General features: G+C 66.1%; 3 protein-coding genes across 8 annotated transcripts; 2 read left to right on the top strand and 1 right to left on the bottom strand.

Moving 5' to 3' along the window:
- Positions 1-1,166: 1,166 nt before the first annotated feature.
- MARS1 (methionyl-tRNA synthetase 1) lies at positions 1,167-16,730 on the top strand. 3 transcript variants are annotated; one of them, XM_074980257.1, is made up of 22 exons: positions 1,167-1,324; positions 7,613-7,703; positions 8,664-8,742; positions 8,868-9,002; positions 9,356-9,431; positions 9,560-9,732; positions 10,767-10,879; positions 11,113-11,229; positions 11,501-11,704; positions 11,909-12,110; positions 12,213-12,287; positions 12,366-12,536; positions 12,798-12,893; positions 13,135-13,252; positions 13,677-13,890; positions 13,995-14,126; positions 14,635-14,739; positions 14,925-15,108; positions 15,199-15,270; positions 15,826-15,852; positions 16,104-16,202; positions 16,392-16,730. In XM_074980257.1, the coding sequence occupies exons 1-22, from the start codon at positions 1,222-1,224 to the stop codon at positions 16,533-16,535; spliced, it is 2,730 nt and encodes a 909-aa protein (XP_074836358.1). In that variant the 5' UTR covers positions 1,167-1,221; the 3' UTR covers positions 16,536-16,730. The 3 variants fall into 3 exon arrangements, with proteins under 3 accessions (XP_074836358.1, XP_074836360.1, XP_074836359.1); XM_074980258.1 differs by lacking the exon at positions 1,167-1,324 and adding an exon at positions 1,955-2,087; XM_074980259.1 differs by lacking the exon at positions 15,826-15,852.
- A 154-nt stretch (positions 16,731-16,884) lies between these two features.
- On the bottom strand, positions 16,885-19,818 carry DDIT3 (DNA damage inducible transcript 3). Of its 2 annotated transcripts, XM_074980262.1 has the most exons (4): positions 19,668-19,818; positions 17,942-17,989; positions 17,485-17,639; positions 16,885-17,409 (listed from the first exon to the last, which is right to left on the bottom strand). In XM_074980262.1, exons 3-4 carry the CDS (start codon positions 17,611-17,613, stop codon positions 16,999-17,001), a joined length of 540 nt encoding a protein of 179 aa, XP_074836363.1. In that variant the 5' UTR covers positions 17,614-17,639; positions 17,942-17,989; positions 19,668-19,818; the 3' UTR covers positions 16,885-16,998. The 2 variants fall into 2 exon arrangements, with proteins under 2 accessions (XP_074836363.1, XP_074836364.1); XM_074980263.1 differs by lacking the exon at positions 17,942-17,989 and having other exon boundaries at positions 19,668-19,805.
- A 112-nt stretch (positions 19,819-19,930) lies between these two features.
- On the top strand, positions 19,931-26,943 carry MBD6 (methyl-CpG binding domain protein 6). Of its 3 annotated transcripts, none has more exons than XM_074980255.1 (13): positions 19,931-19,958; positions 21,504-21,612; positions 22,046-22,176; positions 22,266-22,368; positions 22,647-22,821; positions 23,056-24,246; positions 24,362-24,891; positions 24,986-25,154; positions 25,234-25,334; positions 25,429-25,881; positions 26,004-26,056; positions 26,134-26,203; positions 26,287-26,943. In XM_074980255.1, the coding sequence occupies exons 3-13, from the start codon at positions 22,070-22,072 to the stop codon at positions 26,359-26,361; spliced, it is 3,027 nt and encodes a 1,008-aa protein (XP_074836356.1). In that variant the 5' UTR covers positions 19,931-19,958; positions 21,504-21,612; positions 22,046-22,069; the 3' UTR covers positions 26,362-26,943. The 3 variants fall into 3 exon arrangements, with proteins under 3 accessions (XP_074836356.1, XP_074836355.1, XP_074836357.1); XM_074980254.1 differs by lacking the exon at positions 19,931-19,958 and adding an exon at positions 20,289-20,422; XM_074980256.1 differs by lacking the exon at positions 19,931-19,958 and adding an exon at positions 20,542-21,081.
- The last annotated feature ends 3 nt before the right edge of the window (positions 26,944-26,946 follow it).

Below are 26,946 nucleotides of genomic sequence, written 5' to 3'. Positions count from 1 at the left end.
CTTACCTGGCCGCTGGCTGCCCAGGCTCGCCTCACAGGAGTGGGACCTCCTGCCACTGGGCTGGCAGCTTCTCAGCAGCTGTTGCCAGAGGAGGAGGGTCCTGGCACAGCTCAGCCCACGTCAGCAACTCTAGTGATACCCCCCCCGGCCATGTGACAGGCAGCTGGGGCTGGCCCTGGGCACAGCTGTGGTGGCTGGTGGAGGCCTGGGGCAGCTGGGTTCTTTGCGGAGGGGAGTGGGGCCTCGTGGTTAGAGGGGGGCGGCCGGTCTGGTCTCCTGGGTTCTGTTCCCCTCTCGAGCGGGACCCGAGCTCTTGCGGCAGCCACAGAGGGTGGGATATGGGGCTCCTGGTTCCATCCATGGCTCTGTCCCTGGCGCCACAGTGAGTGGCAGGCATTCTCCACCCAGGTTGTGCCGGGGCGGGGAGGCAATGGGGCACCCTCAGGCCGATGCTGGGCCAGAGGTGCGTGAGGGTGGCAGGGGCGTCCCGCTGGTGCCGCGCGTCACGGCACTGGTTGGTCTGAGCAGGCGCTGGCCTCCCCACCCTGCAGCCAGCTCCCCAGGGCGCCCCACACGCTGTGTGGCTCCATCTGCCGCTCTGCCCTGTTCGCCCCCATCGGAGCTTCCCTGCATCCTGCCCGTTTCCTTGGCCGACTCCCCCGTCCGCAGCAAGCGGCGGGGCGCACGCGGGCCCTGGCTCCGTGCCTCAGTTCCCCTCCTGTGCAGAGGCGGAGCCGGGCAAGGGTTAGGCCCTGGGACAGCTGGGGGGTTGCAACGTGGCGGTCCTGTGCCACAAGGGCGCCATCACTGAGGGCAGGGGCGAGCGGGCAACAGGACAGGCTGGCTGTGATGTCACGCCCGGCCCTGGGATGTCATAGCATGTGCCGGTGACGTCACAGCGCCAGGCAATGACGTTTCCCTGAAGCGTGGCCGTTTGTGGGGTGGGGTGGAGGGGCTGCCCGGCCCATGGTAGCCGTAGTAACCAAGGCCCGCGGTAACCATAGTAACCAGCGCGGCCCCTCTTCCTGGTAACCGCCCACCCAGCCGCGTTGCACGACACTTGCCGGCTTCCCGCGGTGCATTGTGGGGCTGGTAGTCCGGCGGCCCGGGCCGCGGCGGGGCAGGCGGCGGGCGGGACTCCAGCCCCCAGGCGCCCCCGCGCGGCTCGGCCCGGCCCGGCCCCGTTGCATCAGCGGGCGGCGCGGCGCGTGGCCGGCGAGGATGCGGCTCTACCTGAGCGAGGGCGGCCCGCAGGGCCTCAAGGTGCTGGCGGCGGCCGCGGCCAGCGGGGCCCGCGTGCGGCTGGAGCGGCTCCCCCCGGGCGGTGAGTGCGGCGGGGCCCGGCCCGGCTCGGCTCGGCCTCCTCCCCCCACCCCGCCTGGACCTGCCGCCCCGGCCCCACGTCTCCCTCCTGCCCCAGAGCCGCTGCCCCCCGCGGGCTCCTCCACCCCCGTGGTCCCCCTCCTCCACCCCTCCCCCCGCCCTGGACCCCCAGTGCTCCCCCCCCCCCCCCGGACTGTCCCCACCTTCCCCTTGCCCCGTGTGATGGAGTGGGGGGGGGTGCATGTGTGAGTCAGGCTGGATGTGAGAGACAAGCAGCAGCTCCCGGTGGCTAAGGATGACCCTGGGGCTACAACTGGCAGGTGACACCTCTGCCTGAACAAAGAGCAGGGAGGAGCTGAGAGGGGTTTTGAATCGGGGGCGGCAGTTAGAGGCTGGGGAAGGGAGAGCTGGAAGGCAGCCAGCCTGAGGAGGGGGAAACCCACACCCCAGAGGGGCACCCCTCGGGGTCTTCTCCCCAGGACAGGTTGGAAGGACTGTCTCTGGCTGCGGGACTGTCGCTTCTGTGAGAAACTGGGCTTCTGTTGCCTAATAAACCTTGTGTTGTACCTGCTGAGTGAGAGTCACTCCTGCCAGCGGACGGGGTGCAGTGCAGGGGGACCCCTGAACCCCATCACACTGGTGTCAGGAGTGGGATGCACTGCACCCACGGATGAGCTCCCAGCAGTGGCTGACTGAGCACAAGAGAAGGAAGGAGTCTCACAAGAGCCAGAGGGGGAACAGAGCCATTCCTGCAGCTGCTGCTGGTGAGTGGATACCCCGGGAGACAGCGGGGAGATGGATTATACCCGACTCCTGAAGGCAGAGCTAGCGGGGCTGTGCAGAGAGAGGGGCCTGACCGTGGGGAAGGCGACCAAGGCTCAGCTGATTGCCCAGCTAGAAGAGAATGACCGATCCGGGGGGGCAGAGCCTGTCCCGGCAGAAAGTGGCTAGTCAGCCTCGGGAAGCGTTTCGGATTCTCCGACAGGAGCAGGGGCTCAACGCCGTCAGACAGACACGGTGCCCGCCAGGTCGCACTCAGCTAGCGGTGGTCCATCGCGGGCAGAGTCCCCCGCCGCAGAGCTGCGACGGCTGGAACTCGAGGTGAAATTAAAGGAACTGGAAGCCCAGGAACGGCAGAGGGAACACGAGTGCCAGGAACGGGAAAGAGAGCGTGAGCGTGAGCGCCAGCTACAAGAGAGACAGCGGGAGGAAAGAGAGCGAGAGCGTGAGGAGAGAGAGCGGGAGCGGGAGCATGAGCGAACCATGGCAGAGGCGAGACGCCAAGAGGCCCCAGCTGCGGTGAGCGGGGAGAGGGCCAGACGGATCGGGGTGGTCGGTCACTTGGAGACGCGTCTGCTGGCCCAGTGTCAGGACCCAGGGGACATGGACGAGTTCCTTACCGCCTTTGAGCAAGCCTGTGAGTTGCATGAGGTTCCCCCAGATGAGTGGCTCCAGCACCTCACCCCCTTGCTGGGCCAGAAGGCTGCAGCGGTGCTCAGCCAGTTGGTGAAGCTGCAGCCTGGGTACTATGAAGGGTTCAAACAGGCCCTGCTGCATAAGTTCGGGCTGACTCCGGAGATGTACAAGAAGAAGTTCCAGGAGGCGCAGAAGAGGCCAGAGAAAACCCATGTAGATACAACCGCCCGCCTGAAGCAATACTACCAGAAGTGGGCGTTCGGAATGGGAGCCCAGTCCGTAGAGGACCTGATCGAGCTGGCGGTCGTGGAGCGATTCTACGAGATGTGTGCACCTGACCTGAGGGTGTGGCTCGTGGACCGGAAGCCAGGGGACTCACATGATGCAGGGAAACTGGCAGATGACTTCACAAACAGCCGGACCAGGTTTGAAAGTGAGCCCCACAAAGAGAGGGAGTCTCGGAGAGGGAGGGAGTCCCGGAGGGAGAGGGAGTCCCGGAGAAATCAAGAATCTCAGAGAGTCCGGTCCCTAACTGTACGACAGAGGGGACCACCTCTTGGGCCAGCCCAGGAAAGAGGGGCCAGCCACCCACCCCCCAGAGAGCCAAACAGAGCCCGGACAGAGCAGCCGGCCCGAGGGACACAACAAGACCCAGGCTGTTATCGCTGTGGGCGAAAGGGGCATAGAGCAGCCCAGTGCCCCAGGCTCCCAGACAGGTTGAGCAGGCCGGGGGGTCATGGAGTCAACTGGGTGGGGTCCCAGAAGCCAGAGGGGCTGGCGGCCAAGGCGGGTGGTGCTGACAATGGGCACTCGGATTGGGCCGAGTCCGCCCCACAGACCAGCTCCTCAGGGGGACCAAATGCTCAGAGGTCAGTGTACAGAGTGGGGGCGGCACTACCTCTGTGGAGCAAGTGTCTCAAACACCTCGAAGTAGACGGGAAAAAGGTCACGGGGTTCTGGGACACAGGCGCTGACGTGACGCTGGCCCGACCTGGGTTGGTGGCACCGGGCTGCATGATACCCAATTCCCACCTGACGATAACAGGAATTGATGGGACCCCTTTCAAGGTGCCCATGGCGAGGGTGCACCTGAAATGGGGGAAGAAAGAAGGCCCCAAGGAAGTGGGCGTGCACAGCCATTTGCCGGCGGATGTACTGATGGGGGCTGACCTGGAGAACTGGCAAGGTGAACGCCGTCGTGCCCTGGTCCTGACCCGTAGCCAAAGAAAACGAGGGGTGCGCTCCCCAGATTCAGGGGTACAGGCCCAGCCAAAGTCACAGGAGCCACAGGGGCCAACCCTGAGAGAAAGGGGGCCCCCAAAAACCAGATCTCACAGCCCAGGGGTGCTGGAGCCAGGCAGGGATGGGGAATTAGCATCCGCCCCTGCCCCAGCGGAAGAATTCCAGGCAGAGCAGCAGAGAGACCCCTCCTTGCAGAAGCTGAGGGAACTGGCCAGTCTCAGCCCAGCTCCACAGCTGGGGGAGGGCTGCAGGAAGAGATTCCTGTGGGAAAAAGGATTCCTGTACCGGGAGTGGGCTCCCAGATGCAAAGCAGAGCCATGGAAGGTCCAGAGGCAACTGGTGGTCCCCCAAAAGTACCGGCGCAGGTTGCTGTACCTGGCCCATGATGTCCCGCTCGCAGGACACCAGGGGATCCACCGCACCAGGAGAAGGTTGTTACAGAACTTTTTTTGGCCAGGGATCTTTGCAGCTGTCCGTCTGTATTGCCTGTCCTGCGATCCCTGCCAGAGGGTGGGGAAGAGCCGGGACAAGGGGAAAGCTGCCTTGAGGCCACTGCCCATCATAGAGGAGCCTTTCCAGAAAGTGGCTATAGACATAGTGGGCCCCTTCAGCAAGGCAACGCGTTCGGGGAAGAAATATATTTTGGTAGTGGTAGATTTTGCCATGCGATACCCAGAAGCAGTGGCCTTGACCTCTATCGACGCTGACACCGTGGCGGATGCACTGCTGTCCATTTTCAGCAGAGTGGGGTTCCCCAAGGAGGTCCTCACAGATCAGGGGTCCAACTTCATGTTGGCCCTGCTGCAAAGCTTGTGGGACAAGTGTGGGGTCCGGCACACCTGGGCCACAGCCTACCACCCGCAGACCAATGGGCTGGTGGAGAGGTTCAATGGGACTCTGAAGCAGATGCTGAGAACCTTCATGAATCAATACCCCCATGACTGGGACAAGTACTTACCCCACCTGCTGTTTGCATACAGGGAGGTGCCCCAGGAATCCACGGGGTTCTCCCCGTTTGAGCTGCTGTACGGAAGGAGGGTACGGGGACCCTTGGACTTGCTCAGAGAAGAGTGGGAGGGGACGGCCTCTCCTGAAGGGGAGTCAGTGGTACAGTATGTACTGACCTTCCGGGAAAAACTCACCGAGCTCATGGGCCTGGCCAGGGAGAACCTCTCCATGGCCCAAAGGAAGCAAAAGGTCTGGTATGACCGTAATGCCAGGGCCCGAGCCTATGCCACCGGGGATCAAGTGATGATCCTTGTACCTGTGCGGTGGAACAAGCTGCAAGCGGCCTGGGATGGGCCCTTCAAGGTTGTCAAACAGCTAAATGACGTGAATTATGTGGTGGAACTGTCGAACCGGGCCCACCGCCACCGGGTCTATCATGTGAACATGATGAAACCTTACTGGGACAGGCAGAACTTGGTGCTGGCCGTGTGCAGACACTGGGAGGGGCAGGGGGATGATCCCTTGGTGGATTTACTCACAAGGACTGGAGCCGGCTCCTTGCTGGAGTCTATTCCCCTCTCAGACCAGCTGACCCCTGCCCAGCAGACGGAGATCAAGGAGGTGCTGCATTCGCATCAACAGCTGTTCTCGGACAGACCCGGACGCACTGACCTGGCTGTCCACCGAATAAAGACAGGCACCCACGCCCCTCTCAAGTGTGTGCCATTCAGAGCCACAGGGAGGACGGCTCAGGACATAGAGCGGGAGGTTGAAGACATGCTGGCTCTGGGGGTGATCCAACCCTCGTCCAGCCCCTGGGCCTCGCCCGTGGTGTTAGTCCCTAAAAAAAGATGGGTCTGTTCGGTTTTGTGTGGACTATCGCAAGCTTAACGCCATCACTGTATCGGACGCCTACCCCATGCCCAGGCCTGATGACCTTTTAGACAAGCTGGGGGGAGCCCATTACCTCACCACCATAGACCTCACCAAGGGGTACTGGCAAGTGCCATTAGACCAAGATGCCCGGCTCAAGTCGTCTTTCATCACCCCTGTGGGGCTCTACGAGTTCCTGGTCCTGCCCTTTGGCCTCAAGGGGGCACCCGCTACCTTCCAGCGTCTGGTGGACCAGCTACTGAAAGGGATGGAGAGCTTTGCCCTGGCTTACATGGACGACATTTGCATCTTCAGCCAGACGTGGGAGGACCATGTGTCCCAAGTCAAGCAGGTGCTGGACCGACTCCAGAAGGCTGGTCTGACTATCAAGGCAGGGAAGTGCAAGGTGGGAATGGCTGAGGTGACCTACCTGGGCCACAAGGTGGGCAGCGGCTGCTTAAAGCCAGAGCCAGCTAAAGTGGAGGCTGTCAGAGATTGGCCAACACCCCAGACTAAGAAACAGGTCCAGGCCTTCATTGGGATGGCGGGGTACTACCGGAGGTTTGTGCCCCACTTTAGCTCCATCGCAGCCCCCCTCACGGAGCTATGTAAAAAGAGAAAGCCTGACAAGGTGGTCTGGACCGAGCAGTGCCAGGAGGCTCTGGTCAGGGCCCCAGTGCTGGCAAATCCAGACTACAACAAGCCCTTCCTGGTGTTCACCGATGCCTGAGATGTGGGGCTGGGGGCGGTGCTAATGCAAGTGAATGACAAAGGGGAGAAACACCCCATCGTGTACCTGAGTAAGAAGCTGCTGCCCCAGGAGCAGAACTACGCAGCTATAGAGAAGGAATGTCTGGCCATGGTGTGGGCGCTGGGGAAGCTGCAGCCGTACCTGTTTGGACGGCGTTTCACCGTGTACACCGATCACTCACCCCTGACCTGGCTGCATCACATGAAAGGGGCCAATGCCAAGCTCCTGCGGTGGAGTCTGCGCCTGCAGGACTACGACATGGAGGTGGTCCATGTGAAGGGGAACAACAACACCATAGCGGATGCCCTGTCACTCAGGGAGGGCCCCAAACTTCCCCAGGTCACTGGCTAAGTGACCCCGCTCAGTTCGGTCTGGAAGGGGGGAGAGATGTAATGGAGTGGGGGGAGTGCATGTGTGAGTCAGGCTGGATGTCTGAGGCAAGCAGCAGCTCCCAGTGGCTAAGGATGACCCTGGGGCTACAACTGGCAGGTAACACCTCTGCCCTGAACAAAGAGCAGGGAAGAGCTGAGCTGGGTTTTGAATCGGGGGCGGCAGTTAGAGGCTAGGAAAAGGGAGAGCTGGAAGGCAGCCAGCCTGAGGAGGGGGAAACCCACACCCCAGAGGGGCACCCCTCGGGGTCTTCCCCCCAGGACGGGTTGGAAGGACTGTCTCTGGCTGCGGGACTGTCGCTTCTGTGAGAAACTGGGCTTCTTTTGCCTAATAAACCTTGTGTTGTACTTGCTGAGTGAGAGTCACCCCTGCCAGCGGACGGGGTGCAGTGCAGGGGGACCCCTGAACCCCATCACACCCCGTCTGACCCCGGCACAGCCCTGTGCCCCCCATGAGCCCCCCCGAGCTCCCCACCAGCTGTGCCCCCCCCGTGCCTCTAGACCTCCCCAGGGAGACTCCCGCTCCGGAGGGGACCCCCCCCCTCGCCCTCCTTTCCTGGGGTCACCGCCCTGGGCTCCCCCAAGCCCTTTTAGGTGCCTCAGCTCCCGCAGGGCTTGTGCCCCCCCGACTTTCCCAGAGCCCTCATGCCTCTCGCTTTCTCCCCTGCAGGTCGCGTGGTCCCTTTCCTCACCCACTCGTGGGTGCCGGCCCTGCACCTGGACAGCGGCTCTTTCCTCTTCTCCCCGAATGCCATCTGCCAGTAAGTGTCCCCTGCTGGTTCCTGGCCTGGCGGCTCTCCCCACACCAGGGGGAGGCCACGCTGACTAATCACAGGCACAGGCTGTGCTGCCTCTGGGTGTCACTGAGGTGTGTGTGTGTCGGGTGGGGGGGTTGTCACCCAGCCACAGTCAGGTGTGCCTCATTCTGTAGGTAGACCGGGTGGGTTGTCGGGCGACAGGGACGCAGCTTAGGACAGGCTTGTCAGTGCAAAAAACAAGAAGCTGTCAGTACAATCCATTCTGGGGAGAAGGGGCCTAGAGCTAGGGCCTGGCTGTGCCCCAAGCCAGCCCAGCATCCCCATTCCCAGCAGCCTGGTCCCAGCCCCCCAGTCAGGCCCCTCCTCCTGCCTTTGTTCTGCTTCACAGGCAAAAGGTGGCACCTGGGGGCATCCCTCTGGGCTCAGGTTATGAAGCCGTTGTGTACGTGTGGGGAGGCTCACCTCTGAAGCGCCCCTCACTGTCTAGGAATTGGTGCAGTGCTCTGGGAAACTGAGGCACACATCTGGGGTTACTGTAGCACAGCAGCACTCACATGCAATGCAACATAACAGGGGGAGTAAACCCCCCCCAACTTCGTCCCACTGGGTCGGTGCAGTTCCTGCGAACGGGCCCCTCCCATTGCCAGGCGAAGGAGGAACTTGGCATCTCGCTCTTCTCGGTTGCTGCCTGGTTCTTGGACAGACAGTGTCCAGGGCCAGTCAGTCCCGCCCAGGATCTAGCACCCAGCAACCCACTGATTTTGCTGAGCTGTTTCCTGCCAGGAAGGTGAGGGCGGCTGGGGCGTTGGCTCGGGTGCAGCGTTGCTTCAGTGGTTGTGTGCCCACCAGCCATTTTTCCTGGGGCCACGCCAGCCTCCTTAGTGGTGATGTGTGGGGGGAAGTGTGTCCCCACACCCAAGAGGCGTCCCCTAGACCCCCCCCCCCTTCCTTCCTGTCCCGCAGGTACTTCTTCCTCTTAGCTGGACAGGAGTCAAATGATCTCACCAATCAGTGGCTCGAATGGGAGGCAACAGAGCTGCAGGTGGGTCACCTGGAGAGCGGCAGCAAGACGAGGGCACGTCGCTATGGGAAGCATGTGATGCAGTGGGCGGGTGGGCTCTCTGACGCTGCTCGGGCACTGCCAGGCCTTTGTCTCTGTGTCCTTAGCCAGCCGTATTCGCAGCCCTCTACTGCCACATGGTGCAAGGGAAGAAAGGAGCAGAAGTTCTAGGGGCTGTCAGGAAAATGTTGGCCTACATCAATCAGAGCTTGACCTGCAAGGCCAGTCCTTGCCTCGTCGGGGTGAGTATCGCTCCCTGGGGGCCAAGGGCTCTGTCTCTCCCACAGCCGGCTTGGGAATAGGACCCAGGAGTCCTGGCCTTTCAGCTTCGGTGTTGCTTAAAGAGTTGGCCCAGGAGAGCCCCAAGTCCGCTCTCTTGGCCACGTGTGCAGCTGACCAGGGACCCAAAATCTCTGATGCTGCAAACTCAGCCCTGGAGGACAAATCCCAGCTTGCAGTGCTAGTGGCTTGCTGTCTCCAGCTGCTGCCCTGTAACATACGTGGGTGGGGAAAGGTGGCTGTAGCTGCCCCCACCCTGCGCACACCTGCAACGTGCCAGCTCCTGGCTCCCCTCACGCTGCCTGCTTCCCTCTAGGAGGCTGAGTCGGTGGCTGACATTGTCCTGTGGGCCACGCTGTTCCCTCTCTTACAGGATGACATCTGCGTGCTGGGTAAGAGCTGCTGCTGGGGGGCTGTGGTGCTGGCACCTGGTGTGTCTGGTCTGCACCTGCGCCTGCATCTGCATGGCCTGAGGCTTTTCTTGGCCTCTTGGTGCTCATGCCTTTCTCCTCTTTTGAAGACGAACTGCCGGCTCTGAGGAGCTGGTTCCAGACCATGAACCTCTTGGAGCCCTGCAGAAGTGCCGTGGAGTCTGTGCTGACGCCCAAGGGCACCCAGGAGTTCAAGGCCTATCTGCAGAAACAGCCGGTGCCCAGCCTGCACTGGGAGAAACCAGCAACTAATGAACCAGAGGTATCGTACCCACTTTGCTCTGGCACAGCTGTCCCCCTGCCTGCCCACTGGCTACCTTGGGGTCTGTTCCCCTAACTAAACCGGAGCCAGCACAGGCATGCCACTCTGTGCGGGGGGCAGCTCCCTGCCCGGCCAGTGGTTCACAGGCCAGCTAAGGGGATCAGGCTGCAGCCTAACCCCGGGGGCGTATCCCTGCTGCTCAGAGAAACGTCACCAGAAGCCCACAACCCAGTAAAGAGCGTCTGTGCTGAGCCCTTGGCTCCAGCCCGCGTGTGCATCATAAAACCTGGAACAGCTGAGCGGCAAAACCTCCAGGAACAGCGAGGCGAATGGTGGACATGCGGGGTGACCGCTCGGTGGGTGTAAGCTTGGAGCCCCCTCCTGCAGCAGCACCCGCCTTCCCCAGGCCATGGGGAGGCTCTCCCAGGTCCAGCCGCTGGTGCCTTTCTCGGCATCAGCAGCAGGGACCCAAACCAGGGCCTCTTCAGCCACAGGGCGGCGTGCGGGGCGCTAGCTGCCAGCTTTCCCCGCCAGCGGCGTTGCCTCGAGCGTGTGGGGCCCCAGCACAGTGAAGGGCCAGCAAGTGGCCTCCGTAGGATCAAACGGGGCATGTGCGGTAGCTATGGTCCCAAATTAGATTCTTACCCGGCCCGTCGAGTGGTTCAAAACAAATAGAAAGGCCTTAGTCAGTCCCACGTGGCGAGAGCTGCTGTCAGCTTCAGATAATACACATTTGGGCTCACTTTGCACTGCATTGGTGGTGGGCAGCCTGCAGCCCACTGGGGTCCCACTGCAGCTCACACAGCCCAGCTCTGCCCCCTTCCCGTTGCAGCGTCTGGAGGAGCGGGGCTGGCGCACGAAGCAGCTGGTCCCTGGCTCTCTGAAAGCACGGGGAGGGCAGGGGAGGGGTCGGTAAGTGCTGCCCCCGTGTGCGAGCGTCATGGCGGAAGTGGGCAGGGGTCGCCCGCTACTGCCTGAGCATCATACACAGCTGCTGCCCTGCTCCAGCCGCTCACTGGGCTTCCCTTGCCTAGGAGGAAGACCTGGCGGAGCGCTCGTTGTCGGAGGAAGAAATCGCAGCTGCTGCAGAAGCCTGGGCCAGAGGCTCAGCGGCCCTGCCCGAACCCTGGCAGCCGTCAAGGCCTGTGTGAGTCCCTGGGGGCTGAGTGGGGGCTGGCGGGCACCCTGGATGCAGCGTTATGGGCCAGCTCCATTGCCTCTGGCTGGCCCCTGTTTGCGAGGGCAGCGTTGAGAGGAACCCTCAGCCTGGGCCCTCGGGCAGCACCCCCAGTCCTGCCGGCTAGGGGCGGGCCAGTCACCCCCTCCTCGTTCTTGAGACTCTTTGTCCGCCGGGTGTGCTCACAGCTCCTCTCTCCCCAGCCTGCCTGTGGAGGGCAGAAGGAACATCCTCATCACCAGCGCGCTGCCCTACGTCAACAACGTTCCCCATCTGGGCAACATCATCGGCTGCGTGCTGAGTGCTGATGTCTTTGCCAGGTAGGTGGCCCTCGGTCGCTGCCCAGGACAGCGCTGCTGGGCTCCCAGGGGAAGGGGGACCCAGCTGGAGCCGCCACGTTCCTGCCTGAAGAGGCCAGTGTCTCATGCTGCCCCTTACAGTCCACTTCCCAGCATCTGCCCCACAGCCCCCCTCCCAAAGGGCCCAGGGCAGCCTCTCTCACACCCTGTGGGCTGCTGCAGCTCTGAGGACAGGGGGGGAACCAACCCCCTCCAGGGGATCCTGCCTGCCGAGGCTCCCTCCTTCGGCCAGGTACTGCCGCCTGCGGCAGTGGAACACCCTGTACGTGTGCGGCACGGACGAGTACGGCACCGCCACGGAGACCAAGGCCCTGGAGGAGGGGCTGATGCCCCAGCAGATCTGTGACAAGTACTACGCCGTCCACTCCCAGATCTACCAGTGGTTCAACATCTCCTTTGACTACTTCGGCCGGACCACCACGCCCCACCAGACCATGTAAGCATGGCGCCGGAGGGGGTGGCGGCCACCAGAGCAGGGCCCGTGGCTGGAAAAGGCAGGGGGCAGGAGGACGTGGCTGTGCTGCGGCAGGAGAGGGGAAGCAGCGAGACACGGGGCACGGAAGGGGACAGCTGCTTCGGTTGGAGCAGGGGGCTCCCAGTGCGGGCAGGCCCCCGACCCTGCTCTCCATTGCCCCCTCAGGATCGCGCAGGACATCTTCCAGCGCCTGCTGGAGCGCGGCACCCTCCTGCAGGACACGGTGGAGCAGCTGCGCTGCCAGCATTGCCAGCGCTTCTTGGCCGACCGCTTCGTGGAGGGCACCTGCCCCTTCTGCAGCTACGAGGAGGCCCGGGGCGACCAGTGCGACAAGTGCGGGAAGCTCATCAACGCGGTGGAGCTGAAGGTACCGCTGGGCGGGGCAGGGGGATGGACGCCCCAGGGCCTGGAAAGGCAGCGCTTCCCACGCGGTACTGTCTGAGTCCCAGCCATGTGCTTCCTCCCCCAGCGGCCTCAGTGCAAGGTGTGCAAGGGCACCCCAGAGGTGAAGTCCTCGCAGCACCTCTTTCTGGACCTGCCCCAGGTGAGTGCAGCCGCCCCCGGGACCCCCAGCGGGGTCTAGCTCTGCCCGCTCAGCCTGGCCCGTCTTGTCCCTCTGCAGCTGGAAGGGCGCCTGGAGCAGTGGCTGGAGGAGTCGTGGGCCACGGGCGACTGGACAGCCAACGCCCGTTTCATCACCCGCTCCTGGATCCGGGACGGCCTCAAGCCCCGGTGCATCACCCGCGACCTGAAGTGGGGGACGCCCGTGCCGCTGGACGGCTTCCGCGACAAGGTGGGCCGGGGATGTCTGTGCCCTGTCAGGGTGGGCCAGCTCACCAGGAACCAGCCTGGGCTGCTGCCTGGGGAGTCGGTGCTGTCCTGCCTCCAAGGAGCTGTCCAGTGTGGTCCCTGGCCGAGGAGCCGGCTCCTTGGCAGCGGGTGCCCCCAGCCGTGTGAGACCTGGGCCAGGGCAGCAGGCTCAGCCTTGGAGACCAGCGTGGCTGGAGCCAGGGAGCTCTGGATCACCCACGCACTGCTGTCCCTCTCCCCCCAGGTGTTCTATGTTTGGTTTGATGCCCCGATCGGCTACTTGTCCATCACGGCCAACTACACGGCCCAGTGGGAGAGATGGTGGAAGAACCCACAGCAGGTGAGGTGCTGGTAAACCTGGAGGCCCCGTTGGGCTGGGCTCCGTCCCCAGCGGAGAGCAGGAAGCTGGCGGGGGAGTCAGGACTCCTGGGCAGGAATTGGGGGGCAGGGTGGGGGAGTCCGGAGCAGGCAGCACGTGCCAAGGAGATGAGATGGGGCCAGGCCAGGCTGGCTGCCAGCCTGGGACTTCCCCCAAGCTATGCCCCTGGTTGTGTGCTGTGGGCATTGCTCCCTCTCTCTAGGTCCAGCTCTACAACTTCATGGCCAAGGACAACGTCCCATTCCACAGCGTCGTCTTCCCCTGCACGTTGCTCGGCACTGGGGAGAACTACACTCTGGTCAACCACCTCGTCGCCACGGGTGGGCCGGGCCGACAGGGAAAGGCAGCAATTGCCCTGGGGCCTGAGCCTCAGAGGGGCCCAGGGCTTCTGGCCACCACTCCTGCTACTGCGGCAGCTCTGAGCCCTGGGCACAGTCTGGGCTATGCTCAGGGCGAGCTGCCCTGGCCCCACCCTGTGGGAGTGTCTGGGGTGGGATGGGTGTTGGGGGCAGGAGGGGGAGTAGGGCAGTACCAGGTGAGGGGGGAGGCAGTGGTGGGCAGCCCGAGGGGGGAGTGGCCTGAGGGTGCCAGTGGTGGGCAGGCTGAGGTGGGCACCTTGGAGGGGAAGTGCTGGGCCGGTGGAGCGGGGAGGAAGCCTGGGGGTGCCGGTGCCAGTGCCAGGCAGGCGGAGGCGGCTGGGGCTGGGGCTGGGGCTAGGCTGACTCCATGCTCTGCTCTCTGCAGAGTACCTGAACTACGAGGACGGGAAGTTCTCCAAGAGCCGGGGCGTGGGGGTGTTCGGAGACATGGCCCAGGAGACGGGGATCCCCGCTGACATCTGGCGCTTCTACCTGCTCTTCCTGCGTCCCGAGGGGCAGGACAGCGCCTTCTCCTGGCACGACCTCCTGCTGAAGAACAACTCCGAGCTGCTCAACAACCTGGGCAACTTCGTCAACAGGTGCTGGGCCTGCTGCGGGGCAGGGGGTGGTGGGGTGGCTGGGGAGGTTCCTGGAGGGGAGGGGCCCAGGGCAGTGGCTCAGCATTCACTCCCCCCGCTCCCAGGGCCGGGATGTTCGTCTGTAAGTTCTTCGGCGGCTGCGTGCCCCCCATGGAGCTGGGTGCAGATGACCGGCGGCTGCTGGCACATGTCACCCTGGAGCTGCGCCACTACAACCAGCTGCTGGAGAAGGTCCGGTGCGTCCCAGGGGCTGAGAGCTGCCTGCAGCCATGGGGAGGGGCACTGCTGGGGTCGCTCTGGCGTGCCCCGGATGTCAGGGAGGTGGTGCCCAGTGCTGGTTTGCTCTGGGAAGGGTGTCGGGGGAGGCACATGGCAGGAGCACTCGGAATCCAATTCTGCCCCCCAGCGGCCAGGTCTTGCTCACATGCCTGGGGCTGAACTAGGGGTGGCGAAGGAATTTCCCCCAGGTGAGCTTGGCTGAGTCCCTCCCTGCCCCTGCCACAGCGAGGGGCCTGGCCAGGGCTGAGCTAGTCTCAAGGGTGGGTTCGGGAACCTGGGATTTGAATAGGTCAGAAGGGGCAGGGGGTGAGGGAGGCTGGGTGGGGGCCGGTGCCATGCAGGCCAGATGAGGCGGTGGCAAGGGCTGGGGGAGGCTGGGGACTGGGGCCGTGCAGGTCAGATGAGATTATAGCACTGAAGGATCCCTTTGGGCTACCTAGCCTGAGTCATCTCCTCCTGCTGCAGCATCCGGGACGCCCTGCGCTGCATCCTCAGCATCTCTCGCTATGGCAACCAGTACATCCAGGTGAACGAGCCCTGGAAACGGATCAAGGGGCAGGATGCTGACAGGTAGGGGGCAGGGCCAGCCTACCCCAGTATGTGGGGCCTGTCGCCCCGCTGGCCTGGAGGACCAAACTTGCCCCCCGTGGACATCCCTCCTGCCCTGGCTCCCCCAGCCTGCTGCACATGCTGCAGTCTGGCCCTGTTTGGTTCTGGGGTGGGCGCCTGGCTGATGCCCCGGCTCCATTTTGCAGGGCTCGGGCAGGCACGGTGACGGGCGTGGCCGTCAATATCGCCGCCCTGCTCTCAGTCATGCTGCAGCCATACATGCCGAGCATCAGCGCCACCATCCAGCGCCAGCTCTGCCTGCCCCAGGCCTGCAATGTTCTGACAGACGCCTTCCTCTGTCTGCTGCCCGCTGGGCACCAGATTGGCACGGTAGGCACCCAGGGCCCCGTGGGGGGGCGGGAGGGAGGGAGGGAAAGCAGCGGCCAGGCCAGGCGGCTCACCTCTCCCCTCTCCTGATAGGTGAGCCCCCTCTTCCAGAAGCTGGAGAGCGAGCAGATCGAAGCCCTGCGGAAGCGGTTTGGGGGAGGCCAGGTGAGGAAGGGGGACCCCTCGGCCGGGCCTGGGTGCTGCCCCTCTGGGAGCTGTGCTGCTCAGAGGCTCCCCCTGCTGGCTGACAGAGGGAGCACCCTGAGAGGCCCCCCGCACTCCTCAGTGATGTCACGCTTGGGCCACCTCTCTGCTGTTCCCAGGAGGGGCAGAGGCCCAGGCCAACGCTCGCAGCTCCCCTGATTTCCAGCAGAACCCCTCAGGCTCCCAGCCTCCTCAGGGGTCACATCTCTCCCAGGGTTACGCTGTGGATCCCCCTGCCTGCTGGGACTGATTCCAAGGGGGACCGCAGGAGTGACCCCGCCGTGGGGGTGACATCCCTCGAGGACGTGACCCCTCTGCTGCTGGGGACCACACCATCCCGCCCTTCAGCACCCCTGGGTCTCCTGGGCCCTCGTTGCTTACTAATGGATGCTCCATCCAGGGGGTGCCCTAGGAGTGTCCCTGCAGGGGGAAGGGGCTGGGACCCTCTCACTCACCTTGCCCAGCCCCCTGCTCTGCTTGCTCTGTCCTCATCTGCTTTCCTCTCTCCTCTCCCAGCCTGAAGATGCCACCTTTGAGCTGAAGGTAATGGGGCCTGCTTGCTGGCATGCATGGGGCTTGGCAGGGGCTTCCTGCCCTTGGAGGGAGTGGGGGCTGTGAGTGATGGCCCCTGGGCCTACCTTTCCTCCCAGCTCTCCAGTGCAAGGCCAGGCCCTTGGGACAGGGGCCCTGTGCCCCCCTCCCAGCTGCCATGAGGGCCCTGGCTCCACCAAGGGGTGCTGGGCACAAACCCCTTGTGCAGCTTCAGAACTCAGACTTCCTTTCTTCCTCCACAGGCACATGCTGCTGCTATGGCCTCATCAGATGTGACACCCCCTGGGCTGGCAGGGGACCCCCAGAAGGCCCAGGAGCTGGCTGAGGAGGTGGCTAGACAGGTGAGTGGCACTTCAGCTCATATTCAGGGCAGGGGCTGGGTATCTTCCCCTTCCCTTGGGGCAGGGGAAGGCCCCCGGAATACTGCTGGGAGTTGAGCTGCCTAGGGCCCTGTAGGGCAGACTCCGTTCCAGGCAAGACCCATGTCTTGGCCCTGGGCTCCAGCATTAACTGCTGCCCTCTGTGCTCAGGGTGACCACGTGCGCCAGCTGAAGGCCAGGAAGGCTGAGAAGGGGCAGATTGATGCTGCTGTGGCCAAACTGCTGGAGCTGAAAAAGCAGCTGGCGCTGGCTGAGGGCAGGGACCCTGCCCCCCCAGGGAAGAAAAGGAAATAATGCTCGTGTCTCAGGCTGGCAGAGGTGGTTCTCCCCCAGTGGGGGGAGAGGGGAGAAACTGCCTCTGAAGAAATACCCCTGAGCAGCTCCACCGCCCCCCTGGGAGCGCAAGGAGCCCCCCCTGCCCCATGCCCAGCTGTATTAGAGATACGCATTTCATGCGGGCTGTACAATAAATGTTTGCTGGCTGTGTTATGAACAGTTTGAACAGTTAGTGGTGGGCGTGCCAGGGCTGAGCCTGGCCTAGTGCCCACTGGCCCCAGCTCCCCCTGCCACAGGAGCTCCGCAGTCCATCTCAGCCCGCTCTGCCCCCCCAGATACATACGCAGATTACCCTGGGGCTGCCCTCTGAGTCAGTGTCCAGGGCTGCCCCAGCTCCACACCGCTGTCTTTTGGCAAGTACCCCGAGGTCTGTGTGCTAATGGGCCCGGCTGCCCCCCTGCGGCCAGCAGCCACTGCAGCCCTAGGTCTTCTGCAGGTTCACAACGCGCTGGATCAGCGCCGTCCGCGTGGCTTCCACCTCTGCACTCAGTCGCTCGATCTCCTGCTTGAGCCGCTTGTTCTCGGCCAGCAGCTCCATCACCCTCCTCTCGTTCTCCCCACTCCGCTTCCTGCCCTGCTTCGCGGGCTGGCTGCTTCTCTTCCTCTTCACCCCACAGGCCAGGCCTGCCCCCTCCTCGTCCTCTGTGCAGGTCTGAGCTGGCGAGCTCTGGCTGGAGTCTGACTCGGCGAGCCCGGCCGGCACACTCAGCAGCTCCAGCAGCTCAGCTGTCAGGCTGCCATCCAGCTCGCAGCTCCCTGCTGCTTCTGCCACAGGCGCCGGGACATCCAAGCCCCAGAGCAGGGGTGGGGCATTGAGTGCGGCAAGGTCCTCCTGCAGAGACAGCGTGTCAGTGGGGCCAAGGGCTGAGCTGGGCGCATGGTCCCCCTTACTGGCCCCCACACTCACCTGTTCTACTCCCTCAGAGGGCAGGCATGCCCCCCTGGTCTCATCCGAGGACAGCACCTCCTGCAGGTCCTCATACCAGGCCTCCAGCTCCCAACTGGGCAGGGAGGCAGGCGCTGGCTCAGTAGCCATGGTCAGGTCGGGGCCAGAAGGTCACTCTGGTGAAAGAGAGGGAGCCTGGTAGCAGCCAGCCCCGGCTAAGGCTCCCCACTGCAGCCCACCAAGGGACCAGCCAGCTGCTGTGGGAAGGTAGACAGCACCTCCCTCCCGTCCTCCCTCATGCTAGGTGGGGCAAGGGGGACAGGCAAGGGCACAGAAGCATGTCTAGGAGGAGCTGTGGGCAGAGTTGCCCTCCTGTACCTCCCCCTAGCCTGCCCATGCACTGGCAGGGGTCTGTCTCCACCTGTGCGCCTCCCACCCGTGCACATCAGCTGGGCCCCACCCCAGCCCCCAGCCTCACCTGCTCTCAGGTGTGGTGAGGTATGAAGATGCACTTTCTTCTGGAAGACTAGGGAGGGGAAAAGCAAAAGTGGAATCAGGCTGGGCAGTGGTTTGGCCAGTTCCCCCTTCAGGCCTGGGCCAGGCAGCAGCTGGCTGGGGTTTTAGCCAGGCAGCACAAGTGGTGGTGGAGGGGGGGTTTCCTTGGGCAGCTGCCCACATGAGCTTCACATGCTGCTTGGAGCACCCACCACTGGCTGCCTGGGCTTCTGGTAGTGCACATAAAATTTATTCCACCCACTGAGGGAGCCCTGAGCGTGACCCCAGTCCCCTTCCCCCAGTGAACTGCTGCCTGCTCCAGCCCAGTATGACCCCCTTCCCCAAGGAAACCCTTGCTGCACACACCAGCCATTTTTAGCCCCTGACGCTGCAGGAAGTTCCAAGCACTGAGCCAACTCGGCCGCACCCTCTGAGGCCCTCTCCCAGCTGCCTGCTCCCACCCTGCTGCTGGGGGAGAGCCAGACCCTACTCCCAAGAGCTGGAAGTGCAGACATGAGAGGTCTGTCTGTCGGGAGCTGCCCTGAGCCCGGCAGCTGGGAGCAAAGGCCAAGAACTAGAGCAAAGCTCTGCAGCTTCAGGCCATGCTGGGCACCCGGCAAAGCCCTGATCTTCCAGTGCCCTGCAGGCTCTCCCCCACAGGGATCCCTGACCAGTTAAAGGAGCATTGCAGAGCAGCGCTTTCAGGGTAACCCTGAGAGAAACTGCTGGCTTTCGTCAGCCAGCCTGCGCCGCACTTCTGGGGCAACTGACGCAAGAGGGCACCTGAGCTGGGGTTTCCAGAATCACTGTGGGGCTGCGCTCCCAGAGGGCCAATGCTCTGTGCAGAGAAGCCTGGTGTTTCAGGAGCACCAGGGGAGACAAACAGTAACCCTTGACAGCACTCCAGGGTAAGCAGTCATGGATGACTTGGCTCTCCCAGGCCAGAGCCTAAGTCATGGGCCCCAAGGCTTAGCCTAGGCAACTCTTAATCCCAGGCCTGGCCTCTGCCACTTGGGGGTGGGGGGGACTCCTGGCAGCTGTGTCACATTCCTAGAAGCTGGCTGAGGGAGCAGCTGCACAGGAGCCAATTTTCATGGGCATGTGAGATGGGAGCTCAGCCCCTCCTGCCCCCTCCCCGCAGCCTGTAGGGGAACAAAAGACTAGCTGACGCTGACCCCCTACAGGGTGACACTCGGTAGCATCAATTGGATACTACCAAAGCGGTCATAAGCGGGACTGTTAGTGACTTTAAAGAATACCAGCGGCACTAGCATGGTCCACAGAAGTCGCCTGTCAGCCTGGGAAAGGTCACTGACCCCTGAGCTAGCCGAGGCCCCCACGCTGCTGTTCAATCCACGTGGGATATGACCCCCGCTCCACTCCCTTGGATGAGGCCGGGGACCGTAGGGGAAGGGATGGGCGGCTCTGCAAAGTCAACACCAGGCGCAGAACCCAGGAGTCCTGGCTCAGTTTTCTCCCTCCCAGCGGGAGGGCACAGGCAAGCAGCCCAGCCCCCCGCCCTACAGCAGATGGTCTAGAACCCAGGAGTCCGGGCCCCCCACTCCCCAGAACCCAGGAGTCCGGGCAAGCGGTCCCCCGTAAGCGGGACGGCCACACCGGAGAGATGCAAACGCCGCCCATAAAGAACCCAGGAATCCGAGCCCCCCAATACCCCCCCCCAGAACCCAGGAGTCCGGGGCGCCCCGCACCTTCCTGCGCGCTCCCTGCTGCCCCTGGACCCGGCTCCCGCGCTGCCTCCGGCTCATCCTCGCCCGCATGTTCTCCCCGCTGCTACCGGCCCCGGACCGCTGCCTCGGCCGCCGCGAGCCCTTTAAGGAACCCGCATGACGCAACCGTTGCACCAGCTCGGGCCAATCGGCGGCGGCCCCGCGATGACGCGCCCCGCGCCGCCGGCCAATCGGTCTGGCGGAGGCCGCCCCCTTGCGGGGGCACCGCGACGCACCCGGAAGTGGCTCGCGCTGGGTCACGAGCCTTAAAGGGTGAGTCACGCGCCGGGTGATGCAACGTCTGGCAACGGGGCACGGCGAGCGCGAGACGTCACGCCTCACCCTTAAAGGGCCAGCGCTGACCCCCACCCCCGAACGCGCCCCCCCGAACCGCGCCGAGACCCCCCCCGCCCGGCCCCGCCCCCCAGGCTGCCCCGGGAGGCGGGGCTCCCGAGGGGGCTGCCGACCCTCCCCCCGCCGCGCTGTCCGGTCCCTGCCCCCGAACCGCCCCTCCCCCCTCGCGGGCCTGGCCGGGTCTCCCGCAGCGCGGGGCATGCCGGGAACGGGGCGCTCCGCCCCGGCGCGCGGGGCATGCCGGGAACGGGATCCCCAGGGCTGCCCCCGGCCCCCAGCGCGCAGGCGCGGGAGGAAGCGGCCCGCGCTGCCCCCGCCTCTTCCTGGCGCTGGCCGGGGGGAGGGAGCGGGGCCGCGAGACCCCCGCCCGCGGCGGGACCCAGGTAGGGCCGGGCCGGGCCGGGCCCGCTGCACCCCCCCCGCCACCCCCCCACGCTGCCCGCGCCGGGCGCAGCCGCTCCGCCCCCCGGGGGTCCCGGCCCGGCGGGGGGCGGCCGGGGGGTGCTGGCGCGTCGCGCTGCCGGCCCGGGGCTCCGGCGTCTCCCCCTGCGATCAGGCGCTGCCTCTGCCGGGGTCGGGGCCCTCCCAGGCGGCTGCTTCCCTGAGCCCGTCTCCCCGGCGGTCGCTGGGCCTGGCGCGGAAATGCGCCCACCTCTGGGGTGGGACGTGGCCGCTGTCCCCGCGCTGCCGCCTGCGCCCCCGCGTCTCCTCTGGGGGTCGGCGCTTCCCGCGCCCCGGTCCTGGCGGTGTCTGCTGGCGCCGGGGCACAGCCCAGCTGCTCGGGCGTGTGCCGCGTCCCATCGCCGGCCCCTCTTCTCGGCATTTGGGCAGGGGGAGCCACAGGCCACCTGGGCACAACGACCTCGTAGCTGGCTGGTTCCCAGAGCTAGCGAGATGATCCGGCCGCCCGGGAGCCTGGGGTGAACCTGCCTCTCTGCAGCTGCTCGGCTGGGCCGGGCCTGGACAGCCCAGGGGCAGCTGCTTTCAGGGCTGCCTGGTGTGTTCCCCAGCAGAAACGCCGGTGAATTGGAGCCCCTGGGAGGTGGGTGTTGGGCTCCGGGTGCTGCAGCTCCTGCTGGGATCCCAGGGCAGCTCCCTGAGGCCACTCAGGCGAGGCCCTTCAGACGGGGAAGGAGACACGGCCCCTCTTTTGCTCGCCCCGGGGGAGAAAAGGAGCTGGAGCCAGGATCCTGGGTATTAACTTCAGCTCTGTGCTGGACGGTGTAGTGGTTAGAGCGGGGTGGGGGCGGGGAGCCAGGCTTTTGGGTTCTCTCCCCAGCTCTGCCTGCCTGAGCGCCCACCTGCAGCCCAGGGTTGGCAGTGAGGGTCCCTGTGCCGGGGCTCAGCACCTAGCTGAGTGCGCTCAGACCCTGGCAGGTCTCTGTGCCAGGGGCCTCGGAGGCTGTTTGCCCCCAAGGCCCTGCTGTGGCACTGAGGCGGGGCCCTCGCTCCCCTCTCTTCCAGGCATGGGCCAGCGTCGGCCGTGGTGTGTCCCAGGAGAGGGTGCCCAGCCATGAGCGCAGGAGGGCAGCGTACACACACTTAACGGCAGCATGTTCGCAGCCATGCGCAGGTAGGAGCCTCACCCCCCCACTCCTTCCCGGCAGGGATTAAAGAAACCAGCAGCTGTTTGCCTTGGCACTGCAGGGCCCAGGCAGCGGTTAGTAGGTCAGGCAGAGCTGGGGATTATTGAGGGGGACGGGACTGAAGGGCTCTGGGGAAACATAGACCCCCCCCCCAGCCTTGCTGGCACCCCTCATTCCTCAGCCTTATCCGCTGCAAGCCTGGCTCTGGGCTCCCCCAGCTCTGCCGGTGACCCGCAGCCCCTGCGAGCCCAGCCTGGCCCTGCCCTGCTGGTGCCCCTCACTTGGCAGACCCTGAGGTCCCTGTGACCCACTCCCTCTGCTTGGTCAGACTGGTTCTTGCTCCCAGGAGCCTTTGGGCAGCCGGCTCCTGCTCCTCCCCCAGGATCCCATAGCCCCCCCACTAACCCGCCACCTTGGCAGGCGGTGGAGCGTGGCGGGGGCACAATGAATGGTGCCGATGACCTCGCCGACGGAGATCCAGGAGGGGGCCCGGCGGCCGTGCCCGTGGGCTGGCAGCGGCAGGTGGAGGCAGGCGCTGTGCGCTACATCAGGTAGGTGTCCTGCCCCCCCCCCGGTGGTAGCACCGCAGCCCCTGGCCCGGGAGAGTCCCCAGCCGGCCCTGAGCCCTGTCCTCTCTCAGCCCTAGTGGCACAAGCCTCAGCTCGCTGGAGCAGATGCGCGCCTATCTCCTGAGCAACGGCACCTGCAAGTGCGGCCTTGAGTGTCCGCTCGACATGCACAAGGTACCGGGGGGTTGGGGCTGGCAGTGAGCACCTAGGCAGGCCAGAAGCACGGTGCCCCTCGGGGTCACCCCCTCTGCTTCCCAGTGGCTGGCGGCTGCAGCCTGAGGGACCAGCCTCCCGGCCTGGGGGCACTGCCTGGATGTGCGGCCCTGGGCTGGGTCCCTGGCCACCTCCACAGCTGTGGAGCACCTGCCTCCTGGCGCTCCTCACTCCTGACCTGCAGCCCTGCACGGCCCTGGGCCGGGTGTGGCTGTGATGCCCCCTGCATCCCCCGGCAGGTTTTTAACTTTGACCCGGCGGCCGTGGTGGTGCCGCAGGGAGGGGCCCGCGCCCGGGGCGACCAGGACATGACCAAGCTGTGCAACCACCGCCGGAAAACCGCCGCCATGGCCACCCTCTACCGCAGCATGGAGAGCGCCACCATGCCCCTGGGCCTGCCGCGTCTGGACCCAGGTAACGGGCAGCCCCAGCCCAGCATGTGCCCCCTGGCTCCCCACCCCAGGCCAGCTTGCCTGGGATCTCCTGGCGCCCACCCACCCTCAATCCCCTTGGGCCCAAATTCCCAGCCTGCGTGTTTGGGCTTCCCCAGGGCTCTCCCAGGGCCTGCCGTTCCCCTCCCTGGATCTGGGGCAGTTGGGCGAGGGCCAGCCAGCTGCCCAGCACTGAGCACCCGGTGGTTTGTTGCAGGGGCTGTGCTGAGCCGGACGTGCCACTTGGGCGCTGCCAGCTGCCAGCTGGGCAGAGCGACCGGCCTGGATGCTGAGGGCCCCAGCGAACCCCTGCCCCCAGTGAAGGTCCCCGAGAGGCGAGCAGAGCCCTGCCTGGCCCGCCCTGGATCCCGACTAGCCAGCCCCCGGCCGGGCCAGGCCTCCTCCTTCCCACACCACCACAGCGCCCTCCTGGGGGACGTCTTCCCGGGCCGGGGGCCCAGCCTGAGCCCCACCAGTAGCGCCCATGCAGGGCGCCCTGCCTGCCCGCTGCAGCGCTTCGGCCTGGAGCCCCTGGACATGGCCCACCGGCCCTTCCCCCCGCTGGACGAGCTGCTCCCTGGCACGCCGCCCCCCGAAGGGGCCCCCACCTGGACTGGCCGCGCCTGCCCCCTCCCTGCAGGCACCTCCCTGGGCAGACCGGCAACCGCCTCGGCCATGTCGCCAGGGGGCAGAGCCGAGCTGTCCCCCCAGCGCTCTGGTCCCTCCTCCATGTCCTCAGAGCCCAGGGCGCCCTCTGCAGCCGCCAGACCCCCTCCAGGGGCCCCCCAGCCCTGCAAGGAGGAGGCGCCCCCCAGCAATGCCTTAGCCAACCAAAGCAGCAGCAACCTGCCCGTGCCCGAGGGCAAGGGGCTGCCCGGGCTCCTGGGCCTGCCCTTGGGCCAGCTCCTGCAGCAGCAGCCGGGCACCCCCTCCTACCCCGCCAGCAGCCTGCTGAGCGCGGCCGCCAAGGCCCAGCTGGCCAGCCAGCGCCACGGCCACGAGCCCCCCTCGAGCACTTTACCTGGGCACGTGCTGCTCTCCGTGGTGGGGGGGCGGGCGCTGCCCAAGCCGCCCCGCCGCCAGCGCCGCTCACCCACTGTGCGGCACCTGCTGAAGGACTCAGAGCCCGGCCAGGCCCAGCCAGCCCCTGCCCGCTGGGCCCGGCCCCGAGAGCCGCCTGCCCCCCCGCCGCCCGGGGAGGCCAAGGACAGCCCGCTGGGCCCCAGCCAGCTGCTGCTGGGCACCCAGGCCCCCAGCCTGCCCCTGGGCAACAGTCCCCCCGGCCTCCTGCCCGCCTGCCCGGACGTCAACAGCCCGCTGCTGAGCCTCTTCAGCCAGCTGGCCTCCGCCTCGGCCGAGCCAGCCTCAGGGAGCCCCCCACAGCCGAGAGCCCCCAGCACCAGCCCAGGTAGGGGCTGGGTGAGGTGTGTGCTGGGCGGGGGCGGGGGGGATTGGCTGAAGCTGCCAGAGCCTGGGGGGAGGGCTGCCTCCCACCCCCCTGACCCAGCCCTTCTCCCTCGCAGGTGCAGCAGCATCACCCGTGGCTGGCAGAGCAGCCCCTGGGCCCGGCAGCGGCGCCGGGGAGGGCAGTGCTGGGGGCCTGGGCCCTGAGCCCTTCCCCTTCCTGGAGCAGGAGCAGGTGCTGCCCCCCAGCCTCCTGCAGGGCAGCTGCCTGGGCTCGGTGCCCTTTGCGCTGGCCCTGAGCCAGCCGCAGCTGCTGGGCTGCCCCGGGGAGCCGCTCCCAGGCCTGGGCCTGCCCGGTGACCCCGAGGGGCAGGTGCTGCAGGGCCTGCTCATGGCCTCGCTGCTCCAGGGCCAGCCCCCCGCACCCCTCCTGCCCCTGGCTGGCCTCGGCCTCGGCCTGCCCAGCCTGGACCTGCTCCCGGCCCTGCTGCCCCTGCCTGAGCTGCCCTGCCAGGGAGACAAGGCACCTGAGCCCTTCGCCGCCCTCCCGGACGAGCCCCTGCTCCTCCCGCCGCTGCCCAGCTCGCCCGCCCTCCTGGCGTTAAACTCAGCTCTGCTGGCAGCCAGCCTGGCTGCCCCCGACGCCCAGGTAAGGAGGGAGCGCTGGTTCCCTGCCAGGGCCCTCTGAGGGTGGGGCAGCCCTACCCCTGCCCCTGCCCTGATGCTACTTTCTGTCCCACCAGCCCGGCGTTGCCAGCCCCCCCATGGCACCTACCTCGACCAGCACAACAGCCACGACTACTGAGCCCCCTGCTGCCTTTGGCAGCGCCCTGGCGCCCCCCAGCTCCTCGGGGAGACTCCCCACTCTGCTGCCCCCCCTGGCCAGCCCGCTGCTGAGTGCTGCCCTGCTGGGTGAGTGGGGCCTGGGGGTGGAGCAGGGCCCCCCCCCACGTGGCCCCCGGTACCTCCCCCACTGACTCTCTCCCTCCAGGTGACCCAGCGGCGCCAAGCCCCCTGCTCCAGAGCCCGCCCCAGCTGCTGCCTCCGGCCCTCCCGCTCACCGGCTCCAGCCCCCTGGCCTGGCTCCTGCAGGTGTGTGCGCCTGGCTGGACCCTGCAGGCTCTGCGGCCGCCCCCACCTTGCAGTGCCCGACCCTCCCCTCACATCTCCCTTTCCTCCCCTGCAGCTCAGCCCTGGGTTTGGCGCCTCTGAGAAGCTACCGGCGGCCCCCAGCGACGGCCCCTCCCCGAACCCGCCCAGCGCCCTGGAGCCTGAGCCCCTGGCCCCCTTTGCTCCCGCAGCCGCCCTGCCGAGTGCCTTAGACTCTCCTGCCGCGGCTGGGCCAGCAGCGCTGGACACAGGGTCCTCCTGCCCCAGGACCCCCCTGAAACGGGCCCGGCGCAGTGGGGAGGGGCTCAACGGCAACATGCCCGGCCGGGGCCCCCCTCGCAGAACCAAGAGTGCCCGCCGGGGGGCCGGGCGGGGCCGCGGGGCCTGGGGCAGCAGGCGCCACTTCAATGGGCAGGCGGGGGAGCCGGCAGCACCCACCAAGCACCCACCCCACCCTGCCTGGAGGTGCAACGGGGAGTTCCCAGGGCCGGCCGGCCCCCCAGCCCCCAGCAAAGCCGAGGAGCCAAAGGTAGGGTGCAGGGCCGGGGGCGGGGCCAGAGCCAGCCCTTGCCCCTCCCTGCAGGGGGCCAGCCCCTTGCTGTGGGGGGAGGTGGTGACATGCCCGGCCCAGCCACAATTTTGTCATTGTAGGGGGAGCCTGGGAGGCTGCGCCCGTCCCGTCGGGGCCGCAGGAGGAAGGGCAGGTGAGTTGGGGGGCAGGGGCTGCCCCCTGGCCCTGGGGGCCCTTCCTCCACCCCCCTGATGTGTTCTGTCCTTGCAGCACCTCTCGGCCTAGCACCCGCCCGGAGACGCCTCGTGCGAGGGGCCCCAGTGCTGAGCCCAGCCCCGCGGTAAGTGCTGCCTGGGCGGGGGAGAAGGGGGCCCCAGCCCCTTGCCCTGTCTGGGCTCACAGCAGCCTCCTTCTCCCCTGCAGGAGGCTGGTGCTCCTGGGCGGCGTCCCCGGCCTGGCCGCCCCGCCAAGAACCGCCCCCCGAAGCTGGGGACGTAGCGTCAGCCAGGAGCGCGCGTCTCCCCTGGGCGCCCCAGCCGGGCCCTCCCGGCGCCGGGGCCACTCCAAGCACGAAAGGAGGTTCTCCTGCCAAAGCACTTCCGAAGCCATTCTGCACCCCAGTGCCGTCCAGGGCAAGGCGGCAGCGCCCTGCAGGCCGGGGCTGTGCTGCCCCCAGCCGGAGCCAGGCCAAGGGCGTCCTCCCCTACCTCAGCCCTGCGGGCAGCGCAGCAGGGCCAGGGCCGCTTCGGGGCACCTCTCACTCGCCGCCCCCCTGCCCGTGGGGTGGCGCACAGCAATAACCGCAGGCCGGTGCCCCTTTGGCCTCTTGTTTTGAACTCCTCCGAGAACACTCAGGTCCACGGGCTGGCGGGGTCCAGCCAGCCCCCCCCCCCCACACACTACGCGTTCCCCGGCGGGGCAGCCCGCCCCCTCACCGCCGCGGCCTTGCGTTTGTAGACACTTCCTGCAGGGGTTGGCCCCCCCCTGTAGCTTTTCTATGGGAGCAACTTAACTGAAGGGGCGGGGCCGAGCCGCGCTTTGCGGCTGGGGTTTTTTATCCGCCATTAAACCTGTATTTAAAGC

Source organism: Carettochelys insculpta, chromosome 29, assembly GCF_033958435.1.
Source record: "Carettochelys insculpta isolate YL-2023 chromosome 29, ASM3395843v1, whole genome shotgun sequence".
NCBI classification, from domain to species: Eukaryota; Metazoa; Chordata; order Testudines; family Carettochelyidae; genus Carettochelys; species Carettochelys insculpta.
This window is presented reverse-complemented; position numbering and strand designations above follow the sequence as displayed.